Source organism: Dendropsophus ebraccatus, chromosome 10, assembly GCF_027789765.1.
Source record: "Dendropsophus ebraccatus isolate aDenEbr1 chromosome 10, aDenEbr1.pat, whole genome shotgun sequence".
Classification (NCBI taxonomy): Eukaryota; Metazoa; Chordata; class Amphibia; order Anura; family Hylidae; genus Dendropsophus; species Dendropsophus ebraccatus.
The window spans coordinates 9,487,788-9,515,388 of NC_091463.1; the positions used below are offsets into that span (position 1 = coordinate 9,487,788).

Below are 27,601 nucleotides of genomic sequence, written 5' to 3' on the forward strand. Positions count from 1 at the left end.
GGACCGGACACTTCCGCGAGTATCACGCCTCGCTGTGGATAGCCAATTGTAGAAGGTGGTTGTCAGGAGGGGGCGTGGCTATATTGGTTCTTTCAATGAGTGATTGTAGTAAGCCGCGCCCATCGGGTCATCAGTGGGCGGGGTCTCGGCGGCGGATGTGTCAGTCGGCGGAGAAGGCTAGTGGCTGTGGAGCTCGGAGGTGACTGCGGTCAGAGAGCGGCGGTGGAGGCGGCAGGTGAGGGGACAGCGGCTCCGGGGGGGGAGGAGAGTTCAGAAAAGTTTCTCCTAGAGTTTACAGTGTGCGGCTGGTGAGATGCTCTGCAGCAGAAATAGAGCGATACTCTGCAGAGCCTGCCGTCCTAACATAGCAGGGACCCCACCAATCTAGTCTATAGGGGAGGGCGCCCCCTTGTGTGCGGGGACGTCATTACACTGACCTTCCAATATATCTGCTGGGGGTTGTAGTTCCTAGTAAATAGCAACCAAGGTCCTCCCTCCCCCCAAACATGAAGGAACCCCATATACTGGCTGTATAATATATAATATAACCACTCATCATGATGGCAGTTGTAGTTTGTGATAGGTTGGATATCACTTTGTGTCCAGGCATGCTGGGAGTTGTAGTTCTGCAATGCTGAAGAAGGTTAGATATAACATGCTGGGAGTTGTAGTTTTGATATTAATTTGCCCAGGCATGCTGGGAATTGTGGTTCCGCAATGTTGGAGATGTTGAATATCACTTTGCCCAGGCATTCTGGGAGTTGTAGTTCTGCAATGCTGGAGATGTTGGATATCACTTTGGCTGTCAGAGCATGCTGGGAGTTGTAGTTGTGCAATGCTGGAGGAGGTTGGATATCACTTTGGCTGTCAGAGCATTCTGGGAGTTGTAGTTGTGCAATGCTGGAGGAGGTTGGATATCACTTTGGCTGTCAGAGCATGCTGGGAGTTGTAGTTGTGTAACAGCTGGAGGGTGTCAGGTTAGAGAATAATGTTGAGATGTATCCAGTCTGACACACAGTAACAAGCCATCAGAGCAATGATGAGTGACGTGCTCAGGAGACGAGTGTCCGTGTGATGGTATATCATGGCGGATACCTGTCCCAGTCCCTGAGCGCGTCACATGACCACTCTCCCATGTTATAGATGAGGAGGAGCCGATCGATGATTGTGGGGGAAATAACTGCGATTTATTATCTTCTGGGAGTCCAGGGGGCGGAGTCAGCCAGTGATTGACAGCCCAGCTCAGCTGCAGGCTTTGGGCCACATTATGATCTCTGCTATTGAGCTTCTTATAATCTCTAATAAATTATCACATAATACCACAGTGTGATAAACCACAGGCCGTTGCCGCCCGGAGGGTTTGGCACAGTCTGGTTTTCTGTGACAAAATGGCTGCCCGCCAGGTCATCCAGTCATGGTATCACCTTGGATTGTTATAATGGTTTACAATCTGTAATAACATGTCAGGAGATAAGAAGGGAGGTCTGGGGAGCTGCAGTGGCTATATATATCTGTGTAATACAGCGGCCATGTGCCCTATAGTGCATGTGTAATACTGCAATACAGCGGCTGTATATCCAGTGTCATATAGAAAATAAGTGACAGTACCAATAGTAATAAAATAAGCGCCATATGATGCCACCATACACTGCTTAAACATCTACTGCTATATAGGGAGTGCTGCACAGTAGTGCAATACTAGTAATAATAGCTGCACACTATATAATGCTGCCATACAGCGCTCATATGTCTAGGGAACACCAGTCTATAATGGAACAATGGCTCCTTTTAGCACTGATGTAATACCGCCATGTAGGGGACATAACACTGTGCCATGCTGTATCAGTAACCATAACAGCGTATTTATATACTCCCGCCATACAGTGCCTGCATCTCTAATTCCATCCCCTGCACACATAATAGTGCCATACAGAGCAATAACCTGGTTCCTTAGTAATACCACCATATAGTACATATATAAAACCACCACTGTAATACCAGGAAGGTGTTTGAAAGTAGTAGGTTAAAGGACCGGTTGGCACAGATGGGCAGTTACCACCCTGTGATTGTTTACCTGTTGGGAGACTACAACTCCCAGCGTCCTCAGACAGCCTGCAGTAGTCAGGACATGCTGGAAGTTGTAGTTTTGCAACAGCTGGAAGGCATGAGGTATAGATAGACCCTTCTGCCCCCTGAGCTGTTTATGGCAGCCCCCTTGGAGGGTCTATAGGTGGTCCGGAGTCACAGACCATATGCCGGGTCACTATAGGTGCACACTGTGCCACCTCACTATATACTGGAGAGTCTTCTGTATCTAGTGCAGTGCTGTCCTGGATACATTGTATCACCCTGTATCCACATCACAATGTATCCAAATCTCTTGTTTACTAACAAAGCAAATACACCTCAACATTACTCTATGTGACCTTAGGGGGCATAGCCCCCATTGTGCCCACCACGCTGCCCTGTATACCAGTCTGTATACACAGTGACCCTCCTGACCCACATGAGCCCGAGGGCCCTGTGATTGGCACCATAGAGAGTCCATACTGTGATACGTCGTCTCGGCAGCTCGTTCCCAGGATTAACCCTGCAGCCTCCTGGGGTCACAAAGCACTGGCTCCTCCCCCCCCAAGGGGTCATGTGAAGTATGATCAGGATGATCAGTGTAATACCCCTGACAACTCACCCCCAACCCCCCCCCCCCCCCAATCACTTTTAACCTTGCCTACATAATCTGGTCACTTTTAACCCTTTCCTTGCTGCAGCATCTATAAATTTCTATGTACAGTCCAATAATCGGGAGGTCACGCCCGAGTACTTGCCTGGTGGTCCGGCACTGGTGACGTGTCTGGTGGTGCCAGTAGTGTGTATCCAGCCCGCGTGTTTGCTCAGCCCATGGCATGGACATTGTGCCCGTCGTGTTTTGCTTGGCTCTCGGCGTGTTTGTCGCAGCGTTTGCTTTTTGCTTTTCTGCCTTCCTCAAACACAGAATGGATTTTGTCACGTTGCCGACCTCTGACCCCGACAGGAAAGGTAAAAACCTCGGTACACAACGCTGAATTATCCTGCAGGCTTCTGAGAAAGCTGGGTGACCACCATGGCTGCCGCTGAAATCCTCGATGTGTCGTCACCCAGCTTTCCCAGGATCCTAAATCTGAGTTCTACAGATACAGGAAAGCTAAGAGACAACCTGTGTAGAAGCTGTAACGGCGGCCATATTGGTGAACCATATATTCCGATATTCAAATTTATATACAGTTTATTTTAACCCTGTAAAATGAGGAAATAAGTCGACTTTCCTCAGTCTAGATAGGAAGCTGTTCCCCTTGTACCTCATATACTTTGTTCACAATCATGTGATTAATGTATAGGGGTCACATGACTGTCACGCCTCGCAGCTCACAGCATCTGGTCACACTCACTCGCTACATATTTGTGTGACTATCCCTTTAAGAACTAACAGTCCTGAAGCCTATAACCACATGGTTCTGGTAAACTGGAGCATACCATTGGGAAATTCAGGGGGTGTTTGCAGTTTTTATTTATTTTTTTTGCAACGTGATTAATCAAGACTTCAGACTGCCAGTAAACTCGGCCACAACCCATTTAGGGTAAAGAGTGCACTCCAATTCACGTCTATGGTAATAGCATCAAGGTTGCATGCTGCCGCATAGCCCATGACCTGGGTGTTTGTGCTGTTGGACACTGGTTTGTAAGAAACTGTTCATTGTGAAATCCGTGATCTCAAAGTCCATCCGCAACGATGGCTCCTCTCCCTGAGCTGCCCTGCCCGGGGAACCTCAGCAAATATGTCAACATTTCGGCTATGATCAGATCTGTACCTATTGTTTTACAGTCCGGCTCAGTGATCACAGACAAGGAGAAACCTCATTATCCGGATTAATCTGGAGGAAAACTGGGAACTGGGCCGAACAATAGTGACTGTGTACAGGAGGAATCGCCAAAACTAATGTGAGATTAAGGGCCAGCCCCAGCCACCCGCGATTCAACCACTATAATACTGAAGATAAGATGTAAACAGATTCTATAGATAAAAAAAATGTGCTATACTGTCTCCTATGTATAAGAATATAACTACTATAATACTGCTCCTATATACAGGAATATAACTACTATAATACTGCTCCTATATATAGGAATATAACTACTATAATACTGCTCCTATATACAAGAATATAGCTACTATAATACTCCCCCCTATATACAGGAATACAACTACTATAATACTGCCCCCTATATACAAGTATATGACTACTATAATACTGCTCCTATATACAGGAATATATCTACTATAATACTGCTCCTATATACAGGAATATAACTACTATAATACTGCTCCTATATACAGGAATATAACTACTATAATACTGCTCCTATATACAAGAATATAACTACTATAATACTGCTCCTATATACAAGAATATACTACTATAATACTGCTCCTATATACAAGAATATATTTACTATAATACTGCTCCTATATACAGGAATATAACCACTATAATACTGCTCCTATATACAGGAATATAACTATAATACTGCTCCTATATACAAGAATATAACTACTATAATACTGCTCCTATATACAAGAATATACTACTATAATACTGCTCCTATATACAAGAATATATTTACTATAATACTGCTCCTATATACAAGAATATAACTACTATAATACTGCTCCTATATACAAGAATATAACTACTACTATAATACTGCCCCCTATATACAAGTATATGACTACTATAATACTGCTCCTATGTACAAGAATATAACTACTATAATACTGCTCCTATATACAGGAATATAACTACTATAATACTGCTCCTATATACAGGAATATAACTACTATAATACTGCTCCCTATATACAGGGATATAACTACTATAATACTGCTCCTATATACAGGAATATAACTACTATAATACTGCTCCTATATACAAGAATATAACTACTATAATACTGCCCCCTATATACAGGAATATAACTACTATAATACTGCTCCCTATATACAAGAATATAACTACTATAATACTGCTCCTATATAAAGGACTATAACTACTATAATACTGCTCCTATATACAGGAATATAACTAATATAATACTACTCCTATATACAGGAATATAACTAATATAATACTACTCCTATATACAGGAATATAACTACTATAATACTGCTCCCTATATACAAGAATATAATTACTATAATACTGCTCCTATATAAAGGACTATAACTACTATAATACTGCCCCCTATATACAGGAATATAACTACTATAATACTGCTCCTATATACAGGAATATAACTACTATAATACTGCTCCTATGTACAAGAATATAACTACTATAATACTGCTCCTATATACAGGAATATTACTACTATAATACTCCCCCCTATATACAGGGATATAACTACTATAATACTGCTCTTATATACAGGAATATAACTACTATAATACTGCTCCTATATACAGGGATATAACTACTATAATACTGCTCCTATATACAGGAATATTACTACTATAATACTCCCCCCTATATACAGGGATATAACTACTATAATACTGCTCCTATATACAGGGATATAACTACTATAATACTGCTCCTATATACAGGGATATAACTACTAAAATACTGCCCCCTATGTGTATACTATATCTGCTATAGGTGGTCACATATCATGATAGATGGCGGTATTATGCTGGTAGATATGTCGGTAATCAGGTGTCAGGTGTGACATAATCTTTGCTGTATCGCCTCCTGGATAATCCTGTATCTTGGCTTCTCTCTGTTTCCTTGTTCCTCTCCGGCTCGGTCGCTGAGGATCTGCATGTACTGACGGTCGGGCCCGGCGGCTGCAAACGTGTCGCGGAGATGGAAAATCACTGCGCTGATCGCTCCACGGCTGCTGATCCTGCGTCATTTCTCTTTTATGATTGTTGTATAATTTGCTCAGTAAATAAATCAATTACAGTTATAAATCTGCAGTTTTATTCCATGTGGTCATGATGCCCTCTGGCAGCAGCCATGACACATGGGGGGGGGGGGGGGGGTCACCCAGCTTTCCACAGACCCTGTCATACCTGCATAGCTAAAGCTTTGGCTGTCCAGGCATGATGGGAGTTGTAGTTGTGCAGCAGCTGGAGGGCGGCAGGTTCCCCGTCTCTGCTGTAGATGGTGGAGAGCAGGGCAGGGTTTGGTGGAGGCCTCATTCCTCCTTTAGGACCGGGCCTCACCTCATCCAATAATGTAGCAGAGCTGGTCATGTGTATATGGTGCCCAGCTATGTTGATGGGTGTTATGGAGACACTGAGCATGTGCGACCACCACTTGGCTGGATAGGATCATGGACAGCCCATCAAGCCGGTTGGGTCAAGGAGGGTACGAGCCCCACCTGCCGTGCCATGTCTGATCCTCTCTATAGGCTTCCATTGTTCTAAGTCGTCTGCAGTCCTGCCGTCCATTATAATAAGTGTGGATGTAACGCTGACTCAGGGATATGTGCGGACCCTGAGGAACAGCCGATAACATTGTTCTCCTGTCCTATCAGTGGACTCAATGGCTTCTTTGCCGCTCCTCAAGCATGGCGTTTACCCCACATAGATAAGACCGTGTGACTCCTGGACGTTCCATAGTGTCAGGCTGTACGGACGGGGGCATCATAAACTCCTCCATCCATGTCCTCTGGACTCCTCGGAGAAGCCGCCATGTCCCGCCACTATTAGACTTTGCCCGGCCTTGTAGTTCACGTGAAAACAATAAAGTTACAGTTGTTCAATAATGGAATTTTATTGCTAATGTTATACTTTGGGAAAAACTCGGATCAAAAAGTGATATGGTGGGATATCACATGGCGGGTAGTGAAGACCCAACCAGTCGTGGTCTCGGCTCTCCAGCGCTGGGATCGAGAATCAGTGAGGGTCTCGGTAGGGTCCCAGAGAGGGGAAATGCCACCAAAGGGCCCCCACACACACACCAACTTATTTACTTATTTTTTTTCTTTTCATTTTTGGTATTTTCAAAAACTTTTTAAAAAGTCTTTTTTTTATTATTTCTTTCCGGACTCCTCTATACAGCGGCAGACACATAGTCTTGGTGACCCCCGATGCTTCACCCTTTACATTGGATGGTGCTTCACGCTCGGCCCCGGTGGTGGAGGAAACAACTATAAGGAATCTGGGTGTTCTGCCAGTAGTTTGCTGTTTGCTCACACTTAGTGTAGTGTGTACTTTTGGGGAACGTCCGGGCTAATTGTCGTGTGCAGGAGCTCGAGCACGTCACCTATCAGGGAAGAGCAGCTGGAGGTGAGAATCAGACACTTAAAGGGACGGCGCCCAGATACAGGGTGGGTGGCTGGACCATAATAATCTCTCCCTCAGGCTGGAGGCTGTGTCATACATAGGGTAATAAGAGGTGTTCTGGTTGGTAGATCAGTACGAGCGCTAGGACATCCCGTGATCGCCAGAACAGGGTCCATGGTCTCCATGGTCAGTGGAGCAGCACCCTGAGACTATGAGAAATAAATCAAAATCAACTGGTGTCATAAAGTTATATAAATTTGTAAATTACTTCTATTTTAATAATCTTCAGCCTTCCAGTACGTATCAGCCACTGTATGTCCTGCAGGAAGTGGTTTATTCTTTCCATTCTGACAGTGTTCTCTGCTGCCACCTCTGTCCATGTCAGGAACTGTCCAGAGCAGCAGCAAATCCCCATAGAAAACCTCTCCTGCTCTGGACAGTTCCTGACATGGACAGAGGTGGCAGCAGAGAGCACTGTGTCACACTGGAGAGAATACACCACTTGATGCAGGACATACAGCAGATGATAAGTACTGGAAGACTGGATTTTTTAAATTGAAATAAATTACTAATCTACATGACTTTTCTGACACCAGTTGATTTAAAGAAGTTTTTTTTCCCCTTAAAAAAAAAAAAAGAGGAAATGACTGGAGCCCAAATCTTCCATCCTGGGGGGGGGGATATATTCTTTGTTTTAGTCTTTTAGTATATTTAATGTCTTCTATCCTTAGTGCAGTGTATGGGGTTTAGCTGCACTAACCAGGTTAACCCCTTGTGGTGCTGCCTGGTATAGATATAAGAGACAGGGATGTGCCGGGGATGTCGGCCACATTTGGCCGGTGATGTAGATGTAAATGACGGGGAGGAGTCGCCTGCGTGTATCTAAGCCTCGGCCCGCTCCTCCCTCACACCTGACACCCTGGGGAGTCACAGGAGATCGCATCCTCCGGGCCGGTGAGCTCTGATTTATTATCACTATTCTCCCATCATTTATTGTATCTTGTTTTTGGATTTAAAGGGGCAATAATCTGGTTTTGGGTGATAGGAGGGGGGTGTACAATATATAAGTAGTTATGGCTGTGGGGACTCACTGGGGTCCAGGAAGCTGAGCTCGGAGAGCTGTTTGTAGGGTTACCTGCTGCCCTAAGAGGCTAGATACCCTGTAAACAGCACCTTACGTCTTTACTAAAATTTCCAAAACTACAACTCCCATCATGCCTGGGCAACCAATGCTTTAGCTTTCACTGTCCAGGCATGATGGGAATTGTAGTTTTGTTGCTGGAGGGCTGAAGGTTCCCCATCCCTACTGTATCAAGTATTCGGGGACCTTGCAGCGCCACCACAGGAGAAATGAAGTATTGCACCCAGTGAAATTAATGGACTGTTAATGTGATGGATACACAGAGAGTCTGGGGGATTTATGGCACTGTAGTAAAAGATTCTCTGTGTTGTTGCCCACAGCAACCAATCACTGCTCAGCTTTCACTTCTCATACTGTGCTGGTAAAATGAAAGCTGAGCTGTGATTGGTTGCTGTGGGCAACACAGAGAGCGCCATGAATCCATATGCAGATTGAATGCTACTATGCAGCCTGCTGGGGGTTGTAGTCCTTTGTGCTACGTATGCATTCCCGCTGATAAATCCTCTGGAAGAATCTAATTTAAGCATTCATCCATCGTTTTCCAGTCTTGCTCAATATTTCCGTCATGTCTGCATGAGTGCCCGGGTTATATCATCCGGCCTGGCATCTGGTAGAATCAGTACAGTAGGCGATAGCAGCCGCCATAGCTGTGAGGCATGACTACAGACAGGTGGGGGAGCTGTGGCCTATAGCAACCATACAGACCCCCTGAAGAAAGGAGGGCGGATGACTGACTGGTTGCTATGGGCAACGCCTCCATATTGTGTGTGAGGCCTATGATGGTTGGTGGGTTGTATAGTACCGCCATGGCCGTAGGCACCATAGAAACAATCACAGTACACCTGCTATCCCCTAAGAGGGGCGCACTTTGTTCTGTAGTAATATATTATATACGCCAAATGAAATGCTTGATGAGTTGCCCCTCAATGTCCGCTCCTTGTGTGGTCACATGACATCCTGGAGAGCGCCGTGACCGGACACGGTGGATGAGGTGGGTGTATACTTCATCATGGGGGGGGGGTCATCCAGGGTAAACACTATTATTCTGCTGCGTACAGGAGGATGTGCCCAATCCAGGGGGTCTCCTTACACTCGGCTGTAGACATTAAGTACAGGGGGGGGGGGGGGAAGGGTACAGAAATAAGTTACATCCGCTATACACCGTACTGAGCACAGATGGAAACCTTCTGCCCTTCTGATGTTGCAAAACTACAATTCCCATCATGCCTGGACAGCCAAAGCTGAAGCTTCTCAGGCATGATGGGTTTTGTAGTTTTACAACAGCTGGAGGGCAGAAGCTTCCCCATCCCTGGTACACAGGAAAACTAAAAAATCACGAAAGGTTAAAAGAATAGAAAAAGGAAGGTGAGATTTCACTAATTAGATGGAAAGTGTTTGGTCCAGTGTAATGTGATTACCTGTAACGTCCACGAGACGTCCTCATCTACGGGAGAGAACAAGCCCCGGGCGCCCTGAGACCTTCATCCAATGTGAAATCAGGTTATAGAGATAATGATGGTCCGCCATGTGTATCCAGCCCAAAGATAGGGGCGACGTGCGCAATACTGGGGATGGAACAGATGTAATGTATGTACAAAGTGACCTCACCTGCAGAATAGTGAGTGCAGCTCTGGAGTATAATACAGGATGTAACTCAGGATCAGTACAGGATCAGTAATGTAATGCATGTACACAGTGACCCCACCAGCAGAACAGTGAGTGCAGCTCTGAAGTATAATACAGGATGTAGCTCAGGATCAGTACAGGATCAGTAATGTAATGCATGTACACAGTGACCCCACCAGCAGAACAGTGAGTGCAGCTCTGAAGTATAATAGAGGATGTAACTCAGGATCAGTAATGTAATGTATGTACACAGTGACCCCACCAGCAGAACAGTGAGTGCAGCTCTGAAGTATAATACAGGATGTAACTCAGGATCAGTACAGAATCAGTAATGTAATGTATGTACACAGTGACCCCACCAGCAGTATAGTGAGTGCAGCTCTGGAGTATAATACAGGATGTAACTCAGTACAGCACAGTACAGATGTATGTATACAGGTCCTCAGGCTTCTATAGATGTTCTGTATAATAGCGCTCATAGGTAGATGTACCCCAGTACTATGTTGATCACTACTATTTAGACCTAGAGGATATTTTGTTGTATTACAGATCATCTCTGCTCTTTAGATTTCAGCATTTATTATCTAATCTGTAGTCGGACTGTCCCCGGGGGCCGCTGTCTGGATTGCCCTGGACAGATACTCATCTATTAAAATTGAATTAGTTTGTACTCATCTGCAGATGACGTCCGGGTAGAGCTGGTCCCTTACATTATACTGATATATTTGTCCACCACCTTCTACCCTGGAGCACTGGATGACGCTGTAGCTTGCTTAGATCTTACACAGAAAGCTTAGAAAAACATGGCCACTTTGAATTGAGAGGAGATGAGTTGCAATACTACACTTAACCTGAGGGCAAGATTGGCAGACTTAAAGGGGTAGTTCACCAAGAAAAAGTTTCTTTCAGATCAACTGGTGCCAGAAAGTGCCAGAGATTTGTAATTTACTTACATCACTTATCAGCTGCTGTATGTTCTGCAGGAAGTGGTATTCTTTGTAGTCTGGAGAGGAGGAGAGGTTTTCTATGGAGATTTGCTGCTGCTCTGGACAGTTCCTGACATGGACAGAGGTGGCAGCAGAGAGCACTGTGTCAGACTGGAAGGAATACACCACTTCATGCAGGACATACAGCAGCTGATAAGTACTGGAAGACTTGAGATATTTTTTAATAGAAGTAAAATACAAATCTATATATCTTTCTGAAACCAGTTGATTTGAAAGGAAAAAAAATGGTGAACAACCTCTTTTAAACATTCTGACAACCCCTTTAACATTCAGTATAAGGCCCTGTTCACACAACGGAATCGGCACCGAGATTCACGCAGGGGGTTTCCGCACGGAATGTTCATGCTGATTCCGTAGTGTGAATGGGGCCTAAGGGGGGGCATATTTCTGATCTTTAGAACCAATGTAACCAAATGTAAGTACAAATGTGTTGTTGTTTTTTTGTAGGGTTGACGGTGGAGAATAGCAGGTTTTTAAGGTTTCCAAAATGTCCCACGACCACCATTCCATGACCACGCCCGACCCCCACAGTGGTCACCACCATCCCACCACAACCGGGCACCATCACGGAGGAGAAGGCAGCGGAGGAGGTGGATCTATGCACATGATGGTGAGTTTTTGGGAGTCATATAGAAAGTGAATGGAGTTAAGAGTGTACAATACTCCCAGCTCTCCCAGTGTCCTGAATGGCAAATCCACCCAGTTAAACAGCAGGGATGGGGGTAATATCTGGCCCTCCAGCTGTTGCAAAACTACAATTTCCATCATGCATGGACAGCCAAACTGGAGCTGGAAGGCTGAAGGTTAACCATCTCTGTTATACAGCAATACACAAGAAGGGAGCTGCTAACCATTCAGGTGCCTAGAAAAGCTGGACATGAAAGAAGAGGGGGATTGCCCTACAGCAGTAACCGCTGACCGTCTCCCCTTTATTTCCCTGCACAGCACATGTCCTTTTATTTTGGATATGAGAACGTGGAGCTTCTGTTCTCGGGGCTGGTGATCAATACTCCGGGAGGTCAGTATGTGTGCCCTTTCCGTATTACACCCTCCATCTTGACGTTTATTCTCTCTAAACTACTTCCAGTAGTAGAGAGGGTCACATGACTGATCTGACTACACAGGGTTTGTAGTCTGTAACTGTAGAAACCTCCCTGGCGGTCAATGAAGGATGTACGGTAAGAGACGACGGTGACAGCTCCTTACATATACACTGAACCAGATACTAAAGCATTTCACACTAGACAAGCGCTGCGTCCTGTATACTGCACCTCGTCTAGTGAGTCTAATATCATTTAAAGGGGTAATCCAGGATTAGAAATAGCACAGAGGACAGGGGAAGTTGCTGTTTCTAGAGAAAATCAGATTTTCTTTTTCTAAGCCTGGACGGCCCCTTTAAGCCAACATTCTGGGCATTAATGCCACACTAAGTTACTAAGCCCTAGTCTGTATATCCTATCTGCAGTCGTGACATAGTACATACATCCCTGACCGTAAAAGGGTTTAAAGGGGTAGTCCGGTGGAGGGACATTTTTTTCCTGACACGGATGAATAGGTGGCTGAGGGAAACGACGTCCACTCACCTCCCCGGTTCCAGGGGCGGGTCCCGTATGGCGGCGCTCTGGTCTCCGGCCGCTTCCTGGTTTCTGACGTGGGCCCGAGACGTGACATCTCAGGTCCGCTCAGCCAGTCAGTGACAGAGGCGGGATCTGTTTCAGCTCCGCTCGGATCCCGCCTCTGTCACTGACTGGCTGAGCGGACCTGAGAGGTATCGTCTCGGGCCCACGTCAGACACCAGGAAGCGTCCGGGGACCGGAGCGCCGCGATGTGGGACCCGCTGCTGGAACCGGGGAGGTGAGTGGGCGTCGTTTCCCTCAGCCACCTCCTCCCTGCCGGAGTACCCCTTTAAAGGGGTACTCTGGCAAAAATTTCTTACATACAAATCAACTGGTGTCAGAAAGTTATGTAGATTTGTAATTTACATTTATTTTAAAAATCTCCAGTATTTCAGTACTTGTCAGCTGCTGTGTGTCCTGCAGGAAGTGGTGTATTCTCTTCAGTCTGACACCGTGCTCTCTGCTGCCACCTCTGTCCATGTCATGAACTGTCCAGAGCAGGAGAGGTTTTCTATGGGGATTTTCTGCTGCTCTGGACAGTTCCTGACATGGACAGAGGTGGCAGCAGAGAGCACTGTGTCAGACTGAATACACCACTTCCTGCAGGACATACAGCAGCTGGCAAGTACTGGAAGACTGGAGATTTTTACATACAACTTTCTGACACCAGTTGATTTAAAAGAAAGAGTTCCGCCGGAGTACCTTTTTAACACAGCGGCCATACTAATGCCTTCTCAGCCCTCATAGTCTTACAGCGTATCAGTGCAGCTATAGATATTGCTATGTGGGGTCACATGACACTTCCCTCTTGATCCCGGCTCCTGACTGGCATTGTGGCGGGGTATGTGTGATATATGAAGGATCTTCCATGATGTGTTATGGGGGAGGTGTACAGCACGTACTGACCTGCATCTCTTTCCATCCTCTGCGCTGTAGAGATGGCGGGGGCCTTCGTGGCCGTCTTTCTGCTTGCAATGTTGTACGAGGGGCTGAAGATCTCACGGGAATCTCTGCTCAGGAAGTCACAAGTCAGTATCCGTTATAACTCCATGCCGGTACCAGGACCCAACGGCACCACCCTGATGGAGACTCACAAGACCGTAGGGTAAGACCCTCAGCAATCACCCCCTCACTTCTGTGCAAACAGGGGAGGCCATTAGCTATATTGGTTATGCAGGGGACTCGCAATAGGAGAATATGGACACTCCCTCTAAGTCATGCTTTATATTAACCTGTTCTCTCTCATTACAGACAACAGATGCTGAGCCTCCCCCACCTCTTTCAGACTTTTCTCCATGTCATCCAAGTAGTGATCAGCTACTTCCTCATGTTAATATTCATGAGCTACAACGCCTACCTGTGTATTGCAGTGGCAGCCGGAGCCGGCACCGGCTACTTCCTCTTCAGCTGGAAGAAGGCGGTGGTGGTGGACATAACCGAACATTGCCATTAACCCAGGTCTAAGGGTTTAGGCGATGGGACATTGGGTATCGCTGGCAAGGAACTCCGTCTCCCCCATAGAGACGATGAGTGACCAAAACAACCATCTTCTTCGATGCCTTCTTCTATTTTTAGTTTTGATATTACGTCTGTAATTATTGTCACATCAGTGTCTCTATAGTCCAAGATCGCTTGACCAAGCCTTAACCAGCAGTGGATTTCCTATGGAGTGTTCCTTGAAGAACATCGTAACATCATGTCCAAGAAAATCAAGTCAATGCCTCTCTTAACCAGCAGGGGGCCCCGGTAGCCTACATCAAGTCTTAATCTCTAGATCAGTGTAGACTTGGAGGAGTCTCATTGGACAATTCTTCAAGACCTCACCCAAACCCTTATACAGTCAATGCCGTTTTCTGCTCATTTTGATTCATCTCATCTCTAGGGAAATTTTATTTCGTCCCATCATATTCGTGATCAGGAAAAATTCCGTAATTAGGATCACCCATGCTTTCCAGTGGTGGTTTGCAATCCCCTCCCCCACGGAGCTGTGGAATCATTGCTTGGCAGTCGTCTCTAAGCCCCTCCCTTGCTTAGCCCCGCCCCTGAGGAGCAATCCAAGAGCTCGATTTACTCATTTTGACAATTAGGTGCAGAATTGATAATAGAATCGAGAGCGAATTAAGTTGTCACGTAGATGACGTCTAATATAGATTGAAGATAGACATTTTTTTGAAGTTTCACTTTATTTAAAATCTTATTTTGTTTTTATGCAATTTTTTTTAGTATAAATGTGAACCTTTTATGAAATGTACGATTTTTTTTTTTTTTGTCCAATAGTTGAAGTCTCAAAAAAATAAAATATTCAATCCTTTTAATAAAATATTAATCGTGACAATTGTTTGTTTTATTTAATTTTCCAAAGCAGGAAGTGAGCGACATCTTGTGGCAGATGGCGGTATTTCAGCTATATGCAGTTAGGCTGCATTCACATGTCCCGTGAAATTGTCCGTCTTCGTGGATCTGCGACCAATGACAATTTCAGAGACCATTGATGTGAATACAGCCATTCACATGATTCATGCCACAACCCGCACCATGAAAAAAATAGGACCTGTCTTAGTGCGGATTGCTGCACGGATTCCTCCCCCCCCCCCACCGCTGCAGGGATGACAGGAGAGCACGGCTTCATGTTCACCAGAAGTGGCCTGGACTACAGTGTAATACCTGCCACTTCCAGGGAGCGTGTTTAGCCAGTCTGCACGGGAGTAGGTGAGTAGTAGATGCGCTCTCCTGTCTTCTGAGCGGCGGGGCTCCGGCTAGGTGATCTGTGAGCCTCCTCCGGATTGTGGCACAGATCGTGTGAATTAGGCCTTATTCTGTTCAAATTTATTATCTTCAGGAATGGCAAAGGGGGGGTGTCGGAATATGAAAAGATAGGTTTTCAGAGTTACTTATGTCATCCTAAAGGTTCCCATACCTTTAGATAGAGGTCAGGCATGATGGAAAGTCACAGTCTGACTCCTTTGTTCTGAGAGAGATAAACCGCAGTCAGAGCTCTCTGGCTGCAGATTAACCCTCCCCATACAGAATACAGGAAAGCTAATCTGTGCTGCACATTCATGTGTATGGGGAAGACAGGAGTGATGATTGACAGCCATTAGTTATTGAAGGTGTATGGCCACTTTTCTTTGTGTATTGTACTATGTCAATTTTCAGAGTACAGCTGGTGGGGATATATCTGACTATTCCACCGGACGATTATCGTTTGCATAATCGTTAACGATTAACGATCTCAAACGACCGCTAATGCGAAAGACCTGAAAACGTTCACTCATTTCCATGGAACGATAATCGTTACTTATGATCGTAATTGCGATCGTTTCTTCTTCGCTATTTATTCGCTATTGCATTCGTATCTATTGCGAACGACCGAACGATGTCTTATTCAATGCGAACGATTTGCGAACGAGCAACAATAAAAATAGGTCCAGGTCTTATAAAGCGATCAACGATTTCTCGTTCGGTCGTTAATCGTTAACTGCATTTCAACCGAACGATTATCGTTTAGATTCGAACTATTTAACGATAATCTGAACGATAATCGTCTGGTGGAATAGGGCCCTAACACAGCATTAGTAATGTATGTACACAGTGACCCCACCAGCAGAATAGTGAGTGCAGCTCTGGAGTATAATACAGGATGTAACTCTGGATATGTAATGTATGTACACAGTGACCCCACCAGCAGAATAGTGAGCGCAGCTCTGGAGTATAATACAGGATGTAACTCAGGATCAATAATGTACGTACACAGTGACCTCGCCAGAAGAATAGTGAGCGCAGCTCTAGAGTATAATACAGGATGTAACTCAGGATAGTAATGTAATGTATGTACACAGTGACCCCACCAGCAGAATAGTGAGTGCAGCTCTGGAGTATAATACAGGATGTACAGTGACTTATTCGTTTACATAAAGAATGAATATAAACTCTTAAGTCTTTGTACATCAGTCTTCATTCTGCTTTCCCTCTCAGGATGCAGCAGGAGCGCCATTCTGTATGTATGGATATACATTATTAAGTAATGATCAGTTATTTTTAATGGATCAGTAAGCACCAGTCAAGCAATGTAAATGTGATGTGAGGTTCCCTGGAAAACACTCTTCCATTAGTGCAATTCTACACATTGTGGATACTACCAATCACCTCTGTGCTAAACTAAGAAAACATCTGATACTGAGGTGCTGGGGGGGGGATATACTGCAGTCCGACTCCTCACCACTAACCAAATAAATGAGATGACCCAACGTGTGCCCCTGCCCTCTCACTGACAGCCTATGCCCATAGCAGCAGTCGTCACTTATTTCTTCCACCATGCAACAGAGTAAAGTGCATCCTGGGATCTACACAAGGATGGCAGCAGTGTATCTGGTAGGATTAGGATAGTGCTAAGGAGGCGGCCAGCAGAACTGTGACTGACTGCAGTATACTGACAAGGGTGACACCTGCTCAGTGTATTGTCACATGTGAATGCAGCCATCTTCATAGCTACACATTTTAATACACTCATGCCACTGAACAACACTGGAGTCAGCTTCTCCCTCGTGTGGGCTGGCTGATAACAGAGGATAATAAACTCCAAGTAACTCCATAACAAAAGGAAAGACGTGAATCTCCTCAGCGTCTCAGTCTCTTTAACACCAAGCCTCAGTGTTCAGGTTCTTCACCATTTTGGAGCCTCTTATAGTAAATCCCATTGTCCTATGCGATGTGCGTTCTCCAGCAGAGATCAGAGCCTGCAGGCCACAAGTCACATGAGAGGGATGAGCATGAGATCCAGCACAGATCTCATCCCCTTCAATGCTAAAACTCAAAGTTTCCAAACTGTGTGCTGTGACTGTTGGGTTTGGGCTGTGGCTTGTACCCGATCCGATCATGTATGGTCTGTTCCCGAGTCTTAGAATCTGTGCTGAGGGGGGCGGCAGCAGCGTCTGCCTCACTGGATGACAGGTCCACCTCCTCCCGCTGCTTCTTTCGACTCTGCGAAAAGAAGGAGATGATGCCGTATAAGAGTACAGACCTAATACTTCTCACAGCTGAGGGGTTGTTACAATTGTATTCAATGTACTAAACAACAGCAGCAGCACTTCCTCCATGCTTCTCTAATAGTCTGTTACAATGTATTGGTCTGGAGTCAGAGCTGTAACTAACGCTGTGTCAGGCCCCCTTCACACGTCCAGAAAAACCATCCGGATTTCCGGACCCATAGACTTTAATTGGTCACGGACACCCTTCCGGATTTTTCCAGAAAAAATAGGACATGTCCTATTTTTGTCCGGAATTCCGGCCCGGACGCCCCCATAGAACTCAGTAAAGTGCCCGGAGTGGTTGAGAGCCTCTCAGCACCTCACGCGATCATCGCGCCCCCCTGGAACTTCAGCGGCACCCCACACCTCCCTGTCAGGGCATGATGGGAGTTGTACTTCTTCAGACCGTGGCCGTCCAGGCTGCAGAAGTACAACTCCCATCATGCCCTACTGTCAGGTCATGATGGGAGTTGTAGTTCTGCAGCCTGTGATCACCCAGGTTGCAGAAGTACAACTCCCATCATGACCTATCAGCAGGGCATGATGGGAGTTGTAGTTATGCAAGCTGTGACCATCCAGTTTGCAGAACTACATCTCCCAACATGTCCTATTTTTTCTTCTGATCAGGAAATCCTGACGGCTTTTCCTGAAGATAAAAACTGATTACTTGATACCTGATACTTTCCTGGTGCCATTTGAGGCCTCCTGATCAGGATTTTCTGACAGTAAAAACTGACACGGATGTGTAAATGGGGCCTAAGGGTTGGTAATACCTGGATGTTCCTACTCGCATCATATAAATAATAAGGATTTAAAGGGTTATCCTTCAATATGGGCACCTGACCTGGGGACAAGAGCGGTGCTGTCTCTGGGAAAAAAGCGGCCATAGTTTTTTTCCAGAGACAGGCTGGATAATCCCTTTAATGAGAAGCTTATAATTATGCTCACAGAAATGATTATCTTCCTCTCACTGCAGTGATACGTTACCACCACTTAGTGTCACTATAGAGCAGCTGCTCTGTCATCCCATTTACAGGATCCCTACAGAACTTCTGGGGCAGGGATGTCAGACTCAGGCCCTCCAGCTGTTGCAAAACTACAATTCCCATCATGCCTGGTCAGCCAAAGCTTTAGATAGTCAGGCATGATGGGAATTGTAGTTTTGCAACAGCTGGAGGGCCATGGGCACCTGTCCTGTAGGCAATCAGGTATTATCCATCATACATGAGCGCTGGACAGAGGGGGGAGTAGTTAGGGATTTTCTCACCTCCAAATCCTTCCGGATGCTCTCAAACTCCTCAATGTCGTCCAGCTTCAGCTCCAGGCGGGTCGGCTTCCTGCGCAGCATCTTATGGACTACAAAGAAGGAAGAGGAGGTGTTATTATACGGCAGCGGCCTGTGACCCCTCAGCCAGATGTTACTATACAGCAGCGGCCTGTGACCCCTCATCCAGATGTTACTATACGGCAGCAGCCTGTGACCCCTCATCCAGATGTTACTATACGGCAGCGGCCTGTGACCCCTCATCCAGATGTTACTATACGGCAGCGGCCTGTGACCCCTCATCCAGATGTTACTATACGGCAGCGGCCTGTGACCCCTCATCCAGATGTTACTATACGGCAGCGACCTGTGACCCCTCATCCAGATGTTACTATACGGCAGCGGCCTGTGACCCCTCATCCAGATGTTACTATACGGCAGCGGCCTGTGACCCCTCATCTGGATGTTACTATACGGCAGCGGCCTGTGACCCCTCAGCCAGATGTTACTATACAGCAGCGGCCTGTGACCCCTCATCCAGATGTTACTATACGGCAGCGGCCAGTGACCCCTCATCCAGATGTTACTATACGGCAGCGGCCTGTGACCCCTCATCCAGATGTTACTATACGGCAGTGGCCTGTGACCCCTCATCCAGATGTTACTATACAGCAGCGGCCTGTGACCCCCTCATTCAGATGTTACTATACAGCAGCGGCCTGTGACCCCCTCATCCAGATGTTACTATACGGCAGCAGCCTGTGACCCCTCATTCAGATGTTACTATACGGCAGCGGCCTGTGACCCCTCATTCAGATGTTACTATACGGCAGCGGCCTGTGACCCCTCATCCAGATGTTACTATACGGCAGCGACCTGTGACCCCTCATTCAGATGTTACTATACAGCAGCGGCCTGTGACCCCCTCATCCGGATGTTACTATACGGCAGCGGCCTGTGACCCCTCATCCGGCCCTCATCCGGATGTTACTATACGGCAGCGGCCTGTGACCCCTCATCCGGATGTTACTATACGGCAGCGGCCTGTGACCCCTCATCCAGATGTTACTATACGGCAGCGGCCTGTGACCCCTCATCCGGATGTTACTATACGGCAGCGACCTGTGACCCCTCATCCAGATGTTACTATACATGACACGTCATCCAGACAGCAACAAGTGTCAGCAAGAGCCCTATCATGTGTGATACCACCTGCTGAGCCAGAGTATCTAAGCATATCCTGTGTGATACCGCCTGCTGAGCCAGAGTATCTAAGCATATCCTGTGTGATACCGCCTGCTGAGCAAGAGTATCTAAGCATATCCTGTGTGATACCGCCTGCTGAGCCAGAGTATATAAGCATATCCTGTGTGATACCACCTGCTGAGCCAGAGTATATAAGCATATCCTGTGTGATACCGCCTGCTGAGCCAGAGTATCTAAGCATATCCTGTGTGATACCGCCTGCTGAGCAAGAGTATCTAAGCATATCCTGTGTGATACCGCCTGCTGAGCCAGAGTATATAAGCATATCCTGTGTGATACCGCCTGCTGAGCCAGAGTATCTAAGCATATCATGTGTGATACCGCCTGCTGAGCCAGAGTATCTAAGCATATCATGTGTGATACCACCTGCTGAGCCAGAGTATCTAAGCATATCCTGTGTGATACCGCCTGCTGAGCAAGAGTATCTAAGCATATCCTGTGTGATACCACCTGCTGAGCCAGAGTATCTAAGCATATCCTGTGTGATACCGCCTGCTGAGCCAGAGTATCTAAGCATATCCTGTGTGATACCACCTGCTGAGCCAGAGTATCTAAGCATATCCTGCGTGATACCGCCTGCTGAGCCAGAGTATCTAAGCATATTACCTGTGATACCGCCTGCTGAGCCAGAGTATCTAAGCATATCCTGTGTGATACCGCCTGCTGAGCCAGAGTATCTAAGCATATCCTGTGTGATACCGCCTGCTGAGCCAGAGTATCTAAGCATATTACCTGTGATACCGCCTGCTGAGCCAGAGTATCTAAGCATATCCTGTGTGATACCACCTGCTGAGCCAGAGTATCTAAGCATATCCTGTGTGATACCGCCTGCTGAGCCAGAGTATCTAAGCATATCCTGTGTGATACCACCTGCTGAGCCAGAGTATCTAAGCATATCCTGCGTGATACCGCCTGCTGAGCCAGAGTATCTAAGCATATTACCTGTGATACCGCCTGCTGAGCCAGAGTATCTAAGCATATCCTGTGTGATACCGCCTGCTGAGCCAGAGTATCTAAGCATATCCTGTGTGATACCGCCTGCTGAGCCAGAGTATCTAAGCATATTACCTGTGATACCGCCTGCTGAGCCAGAGTATCTAAGCATATCCTGTGTGATACCGCCTGCTGAGCCAGAGTATCTAAGCATAACCTGTGTGATACCGCCTGCTGAGCCAGAGTATCTAAGCATAACCTGTGTGATACCGCTTGCTGAGCCAGAGTATCTAAGCATAACCTGTGTGATACCGCTTGCTGAGCCAGAGTATCTAAGCATAACCTGTGTGATACCGCCTGCTGAGCCAGAGTATCTAAGCATAACCTGTGTGATACCGCCTGCTGAGCCAGAGGATCTAAGCATATCCTGTGTGATACCGCCTGCTGAGCCAGAGTATCTAAGCATATCCTGTGTGATACCGCCTGCTGAGCCAGAGGATCTAAGCATATCCTGTGTGATACCGCCTGCTGAGCCAGAGGATCTAAGCATATCCTGTGTGATACCGCCTGCTGAGCCAGCGTATCTAAGCATATTACCTGTGATACTAAGCCATGTATGTAAACCTATTATATGAAAGCTGTGTATGTAAGTGCAGTATGTGTGATACTGCCTGCTTAGCCAAAGTATCTAAGCCTACCATGTGTAATACTCTCCACTGAGCCCTGTATATGAGTCCACCATGTATCTAAGCCTATCGTGTGATACTCTCTGCAGAACCACTTATGTAAGCCTCTAATGTGGCATGCTCAGCCACAGTATCTAAGCCTCTCGTGTGTGATACACTGCTGAGCCATGTATCTAAGCCTATCCCGTGTATCTCAGCACAGCCCGGTTACCTCCTCACTCGCGCCTCTTCCGCCCTTTCCCTACACGTCCTGTTATGTCGTCACTTCCGCTCAGCTGACCCGGAAGCAGTTGGTGTAACGTGCAGCCGCCGCTCGGAGCCGTGTATCAGGTAATCTCCGCTGTTTCTCCGGTTCTTATTGCCGGTTTCTGCCCCCCCCCCTATTTACAATGTGTCCTGTAGTCCGGTGTGCTCAGCCTGTGACTCCCAGGATGTCGGTGCATGATGGGAGTTGTAGTGTTGTCACAGTTTGGAGGACATGGCTATAGAGAATGAATGGCCGTACATATGTGCTGTGACCCCGGAAATATGAGGACAGTGGGGCAGGGGACAGTGCTCTGTGTGACTGAGGGATCAGGGGACAGTGCTCTGTGTGACTGAGGGATCAGGGGACAGTGCTCTGTGTGACTGAGGTATAAGGGGACAGTGCTCTGTGTGACTGAGGTATAAGGGGACAGTGCTCTGTGTGACTGAGGTATCAGGGGACAGTGCTCTGTGTGGCTGAGGTATCAGGGGACAGTGCTCTGTGTGACTGAGGGATCAGGGGACAGTGCTCTGTGTGACTGAGGGATCAGGGGACAGTGCTCTGTGTGACTGAGGGATCAGGGGACAGTGCTCTGTGTGACTGAGGGATCAGGGGACAGTGCTCTGTGTGACTGAGGTATCAGGGGACAGTGCTCTGTGTGACTGAGGTATCAGGGGACAGTGCTCTGTGTGACTGAGGTATCAGGGGACAGTGCTCTGTGTGACAGGTATCAGGAGACAGTGCTCTGTGTGACTGAGGTATCAGGGGACAGTGCTCTGTGTGACTGAGGTATCAGGGGACAGTGCTCTGTGTGACAGGTATCAGGAGACAGTGCTCTGTGTGACTGAGGTATCAGGAGACAGTGCTCTGTGTGACTGAGGTATCAGGGGACAGTGCTCTGTGTGACTGAGGTATCAGGGGACAGTGCTCTGTGTGACTGAGGTATCAGGGGACAGTGCTCTGTGTGACTGAGGTATCAGGGGACAGTGCTCTGTGTGACTGAGGGATCAGGGGACAGTGCTCTGTGTGACTGAGGGATCAGGGGACAGTGCTCTGTGTGACTGAGGTATCAGGGGACAGTGCTCTGTGTGACTGAGGTATCAGGGGACAGTGCTCTGTGTGACTGAGGTATCAGGGGACAGTGCTCTGTGTGACTGAGGTATCAGGGGACAGTGCTCTGTGTGACTGAGGTATCAGGGGACAGTGCTCTGTGTGACTGAGGTATCAGGGCTGATCTGAGGACAGTGCTCTGTGTGACTGAGGCCTCACCAGATACCAGTGCAGATCTGCCATTCTGTCACCTGGGAAAGCTGGATCCCCATTCCATGTATTATAATGTATCCATGTGGGACAATGGCTGGCTGCCCCCCTCAGTACTTGTATTATATCGTCTTCCTCCACAGACGCAGCCATGTCGGATGATGAGGGTCCCCCGGTGGTGAAGAAGTCTCGGATTTTCTATGGCAGTTTGGCGGATAAAGAGAAGGAGCGAATCTCTAAGGGAGAAGCGTCGCTGGGGAGGGCTGCGGTGAAGGCCGGAATAGAGGCCGGGAACATCAACATCGGAGGAGGTGACGGAGCCACCTCACCCGGATACCAGACTACTGATCCCAGGGGTGACAACTACAACCCCCATCATGTCTGCATAGTCTAAGGATCCTCAGGCATGATGGGAAGTGTAGTTAGGCAACAGGTTCACCCCGGGTAGAGATACAAATTAGTCAGTCTCTCACCGACCAATAGACTCTTCTCTGTTTTCAGGATCTTTGCTTGCTGTCATTGAAAGGAATCCTTACTATTTACATCCAGAGGGCTAAAGTCCGTACAGACATATTATATACAACGCTCTAGAAAAAGACGAAAACACCACACACAGGGGCGCTAATATAGTAGGTGTGATGGAACGAAGCAAAACAAAGCAGATATTGTCAGACTAACAAGACGGTAGACACAACACTACTGAGCATATATCATAAGGAACCTGCCCGCTGCCCGGCAGATACCGTCCGTCACAACGCCCAATACAGCAATATCCAACACCACAAACAGCCATGTACTCGGAGCATCCAGATGATACATTGCTATCCTGCTTCTGCTTGTTTCTCAGGGTGAAGAATACAATGCTCTGTGAGCGTTCTCAGGCTGATACTTTGAATCGATACTGATATGTTGTAACAAAAAGGGCAGGCAGATACGAAGAGATCTGTGCAGCTCACAGAGCATTGTCTAGGCTGGGAACGCAAGTGCTCATGTTCCTGTTCACTGACATCAAGCAGAGATTTTGGAAACATTAAAGGAGTGGCCCTTTAATTCAGCCATCAGTGTGGAGTGGCCCTTTAATTCTGCCATCTCTGAAGCTTCTCTTTCCCCCCACCGCAGGAGAGTCATTCGACCTTGAAGAACACATCAGTGAGCGGCAGGCGGAGGTTCTCGCTGAGTTTGAGCGCAGGAAGCGAGCGCGACAAATCAATGTGTCCACGGATGACTCGGAGGTAAAGGCCTGTCTGCGGGCCCTCGGGGAGCCCATCACTCTGTTCGGAGAGGGGCCGGCGGAGCGGAGAGAGAGGTGAGACCTTCAGCAGGAACCCTATTTTTTAAAAAATTCTTGCCTATCTTAAAGGGATTGTTCACCAATTTTTTTTTTTTCTTTCAAACCAACTGGTCCCAGAAAGTGCCAGAGATTTGGTATTTACTTTTATTAAAAATGTCCAGTCTACCAGTACTCATCAGCTGCTGCATGCCCAGCAGGAAGTGGTGTATTCTCTCCAGTCTGACACAGTGCTCTCTGCTGCCACCACTGTCCATGTCAGGAACTGTCCAGAGCAGGAGAGGTTTTCTATGGAGATTTGCTGCTGCTCTGGACAGTTCCTGACATGGACAGAGGTGGCAGAAGAGAGCACTGTGTCAGGCTGGAGAGAATACACCACTTCCTGCAGGACATACAGCAGCTGACACCAGTTGGTTTAAAAGAAAAATCTTTTTCTTGCACCTCTGCTTGCTGTCTGTGAATAATCCCATTCTGATATGTCCTGCGTATCCGAGCCCCATTGTCTGGTATTTCGAGGTGAGCACAACCCCAGCACGCTCGAGTCCAGTCTGTCAGCATTTTAATATTTGAGGCTGAAGAAGATGGATGCCGCCCCAGGGGGTCCTGGAGGATACGGCCTTGTGGAACGATAATTCGCACGATTAACGATTTTGACCGAACAATGTTTTTTTTTATAACGATCAGCGTTTAGACGGAACGATACATCATACGGAAAATTCGTTATGAAATCATTGAAAGACTGTTTACACGGAACGATCTGCGAATTTTTTGCGAACGACCAGCGATAATTTGAGAACATGTTGAAAGATCAAAATGAACGTTTTCTCGCTCGTCGTTTGATCCTTTGCTGCGTTTACACGTACGATTATCGTTCAAATTCGATCGTTATTGAGCAAAAACGAACGATAAATCGTTCCGTGTAAAAGGACCATTAGGCTGCATCCAGCTTCATGATGGGAATGTCCCAAAATCACTGACACAAAGCAGAGAACCTGGAGACTGTGGATAGAAGATGGATGGGTCCCTTATGTAAGCTTAGTTATAAATCATCTTATTCTTTACAGGTTACGAAATGTTCTCTCAGTAGTTGGCACAGACGCCCTGAAGAAGACCAAGAAGGAAGAGGAGAAGGCCAAGACGTCAAGTGAGGAGGTACAGGATAGGTTTACACAGGGCCTTATCCACACTTCCCTTTCCTTGTATTACACTCCAGAGCTGCCGCCACAGCATCACCTGCTTGTTCAGTGTCTGACTCTGGTGACTTGTATTCTAGGAAATAAAATGCTCTGCGCCCTATATAGGTGCCCAACCTCCTCCTCCGCCTCATCACCGCCATCTCTCCTCATGGGATAAGCGACCAGCTCCACCAAACTCGCTGCTCTGTAATGTGTATGGAGGCATTAATAGGGGGCAGTGTCTTTTTACAGTCTGTTATATTGGCATCCAGCAGAATAGTGAGTGCAGCTCTGGAGTATAATACAGGGTGTAACTCAGAATCCGTACAGGATCAGTAATGTAATGTATGTACACAGTGACCCCACCAGCAGAATAGTGAGTGCAGCTCTGGAGTATAATACAGGATGTAACTCAGGATCAGTAGTGTAATGTATGTACACAGTGACCCCACCAGCAGAATAGTGAGTGCAGCTGTGGAGTATAATACAGGATGTGACTCAGGATCAGTAATGTAAACACAGTGACCCCAGCAGCAGAATAAGAAGCTTTTGGGCAGCACTGGGTCCAGCTAACAGTAGTTGCTATTATTTTTCCAGTACCAACACACCTGGTATCATGAGGGACCCAACTCACTGAAAACCGCCAGACTGTGGATCGCTCGCTATTCTTTACCCCGGTATGTAATCTCCTGGCAGGAGGGATACAGACTGTTATGCCTGCACAGCAAAAGAGAAGCTTTTGCAACAGCTGGAGAAACAAAGGTTCCCCATCCCTGCCCTATATCCACCTCTTCTCCTATAACATATATGAGACGAGGATTTAGGGGTTTAACCATGTATATATTATAGAAGACGAAGATATAGGGGATCAATCATGTATATATTATAACATATACTATATATGTGACTGATCCCCTATATCCTCCTCTTCTATAATATATAACACATACATGAATGATCCCCTATATCCTCCTCTTCTATAACATAATATATACGTGACTGATCCCCTATATCCTCCTCTTCTATAATATATAACACATACATGAATGATCCCCTATATCCTCCTCTTCTATAACATAATATATACGTGACTGATCCCCTATATCCTCCTCTTCTATAATATATAACACATACATGAATGATCCCCTATATCCTCCTCTTCTATAACATAATATATACATGAATGATCCCCTATATCCTCGTCTTCTATAACATAATATATGTGACTGATCCCCTATATCCTCCTCTTCTATAATATATAACACATACAGTACATGACTGATCCCCTATATCCTCGTCTTCTATAATATATACCTGACTGATCCCCTATATCCTTGTCTTCTATAACATAATATATGTGACTGATCCCCTATATCCTCCTCTTCTATAATATACATGACTGATCCCCTGTATCCTCCTCTTCTATAACATAATATATGTGACTGATCCCCTATATCCTCCTCTTCTATAATATATACATGACTGATCCCCTATATCCTCCTCTTCTATAATATATACATGACTGATCCCCTATATCCTCCTCTTCTATAATATATACATGACTGATCCCCTATATCCTCCTCTTCTATAATATATACATGACTGATCCCCTATATCCTCCTCTTCTATAATATATACATGACTGATCCCCTATATCCTCCTCTTCTATAATATATACATGACTGATCCCCTATATCCCCGTCTTCTATAATATATACATGACTGATCCCCTATATCCCCGTCT

General features: G+C 46.4%; 3 protein-coding genes across 4 annotated transcripts in view; 2 read left to right on the forward strand and 1 right to left on the reverse strand.

Annotated features, from left to right (window-relative positions):
• The first annotated feature begins 134 nt into the window (after positions 1-134).
• SLC31A1 (solute carrier family 31 member 1) lies at positions 135-15,049 on the forward strand. Of its 2 annotated transcripts, none has more exons than XM_069986394.1 (5): positions 135-235; positions 11,546-11,708; positions 12,044-12,116; positions 13,651-13,819; positions 13,966-15,049. In XM_069986394.1, exons 2-5 carry the CDS (start codon positions 11,586-11,588, stop codon positions 14,165-14,167), a joined length of 567 nt encoding a protein of 188 aa, XP_069842495.1. In that variant the 5' UTR covers positions 135-235; positions 11,546-11,585; the 3' UTR covers positions 14,168-15,049. The 2 variants fall into 2 exon arrangements, with proteins under 2 accessions (XP_069842495.1, XP_069842496.1); XM_069986395.1 differs by lacking the exon at positions 135-235 and adding an exon at positions 8,194-8,278.
• Positions 14,928-22,156, reverse strand: CDC26 (cell division cycle 26). Its single transcript, XM_069986399.1, has 3 exons — positions 22,102-22,156; positions 19,009-19,097; positions 14,928-17,694 (listed from the first exon to the last, which is right to left on the reverse strand). The coding sequence occupies exons 2-3, from the start codon at positions 19,087-19,089 to the stop codon at positions 17,518-17,520; spliced, it is 258 nt and encodes an 85-aa protein (XP_069842500.1). The 5' UTR covers positions 19,090-19,097; positions 22,102-22,156; the 3' UTR covers positions 14,928-17,517.
• Positions 22,137-27,601, forward strand: part of PRPF4 (pre-mRNA splicing tri-snRNP complex factor PRPF4) — a 13,972-nt gene continuing 8,507 nt past the window's right edge. The window contains exons 1-5 of the mRNA XM_069986393.1: positions 22,137-22,220; positions 23,538-23,705; positions 24,514-24,700; positions 25,747-25,834; positions 26,455-26,534. Of these exons, the coding sequence (XP_069842494.1) occupies positions 23,546-23,705; positions 24,514-24,700; positions 25,747-25,834; positions 26,455-26,534 (515 nt within the window). The 5' untranslated portion in view covers positions 22,137-22,220; positions 23,538-23,545. The remainder of the gene's footprint in view (positions 22,221-23,537; positions 23,706-24,513; positions 24,701-25,746; positions 25,835-26,454; positions 26,535-27,601) is intronic.

Excerpts from the sequence above, each read along its gene's own strand:
- SLC31A1 (XM_069986394.1), top strand. The coding sequence starts at position 11,586 with ATGTCCCACGACCACCATTCCATGACCACGCCCGACCCCCACAGTGGT. Across the intron at positions 11,709-12,043 it reads GTGGATCTATGCACATGATG|CACATGTCCTTTTATTTTGG; the intron begins GTGAGTTTTTGG and ends TTCCCTGCACAG. Across the intron at positions 13,820-13,965 it reads GAGACTCACAAGACCGTAGG|ACAACAGATGCTGAGCCTCC; the intron begins GTAAGACCCTCA and ends CTCTCATTACAG.
- CDC26 (XM_069986399.1), bottom strand. The coding sequence starts at position 19,089 with ATGCTGCGCAGGAAGCCGACCCGCCTGGAGCTGAAGCTGGACGACATT. Across the intron at positions 17,695-19,008 it reads GCATCCGGAAGGATTTGGAG|AGTCGAAAGAAGCAGCGGGA; the intron begins GTGAGAAAATCC and ends TTCTTTTCGCAG.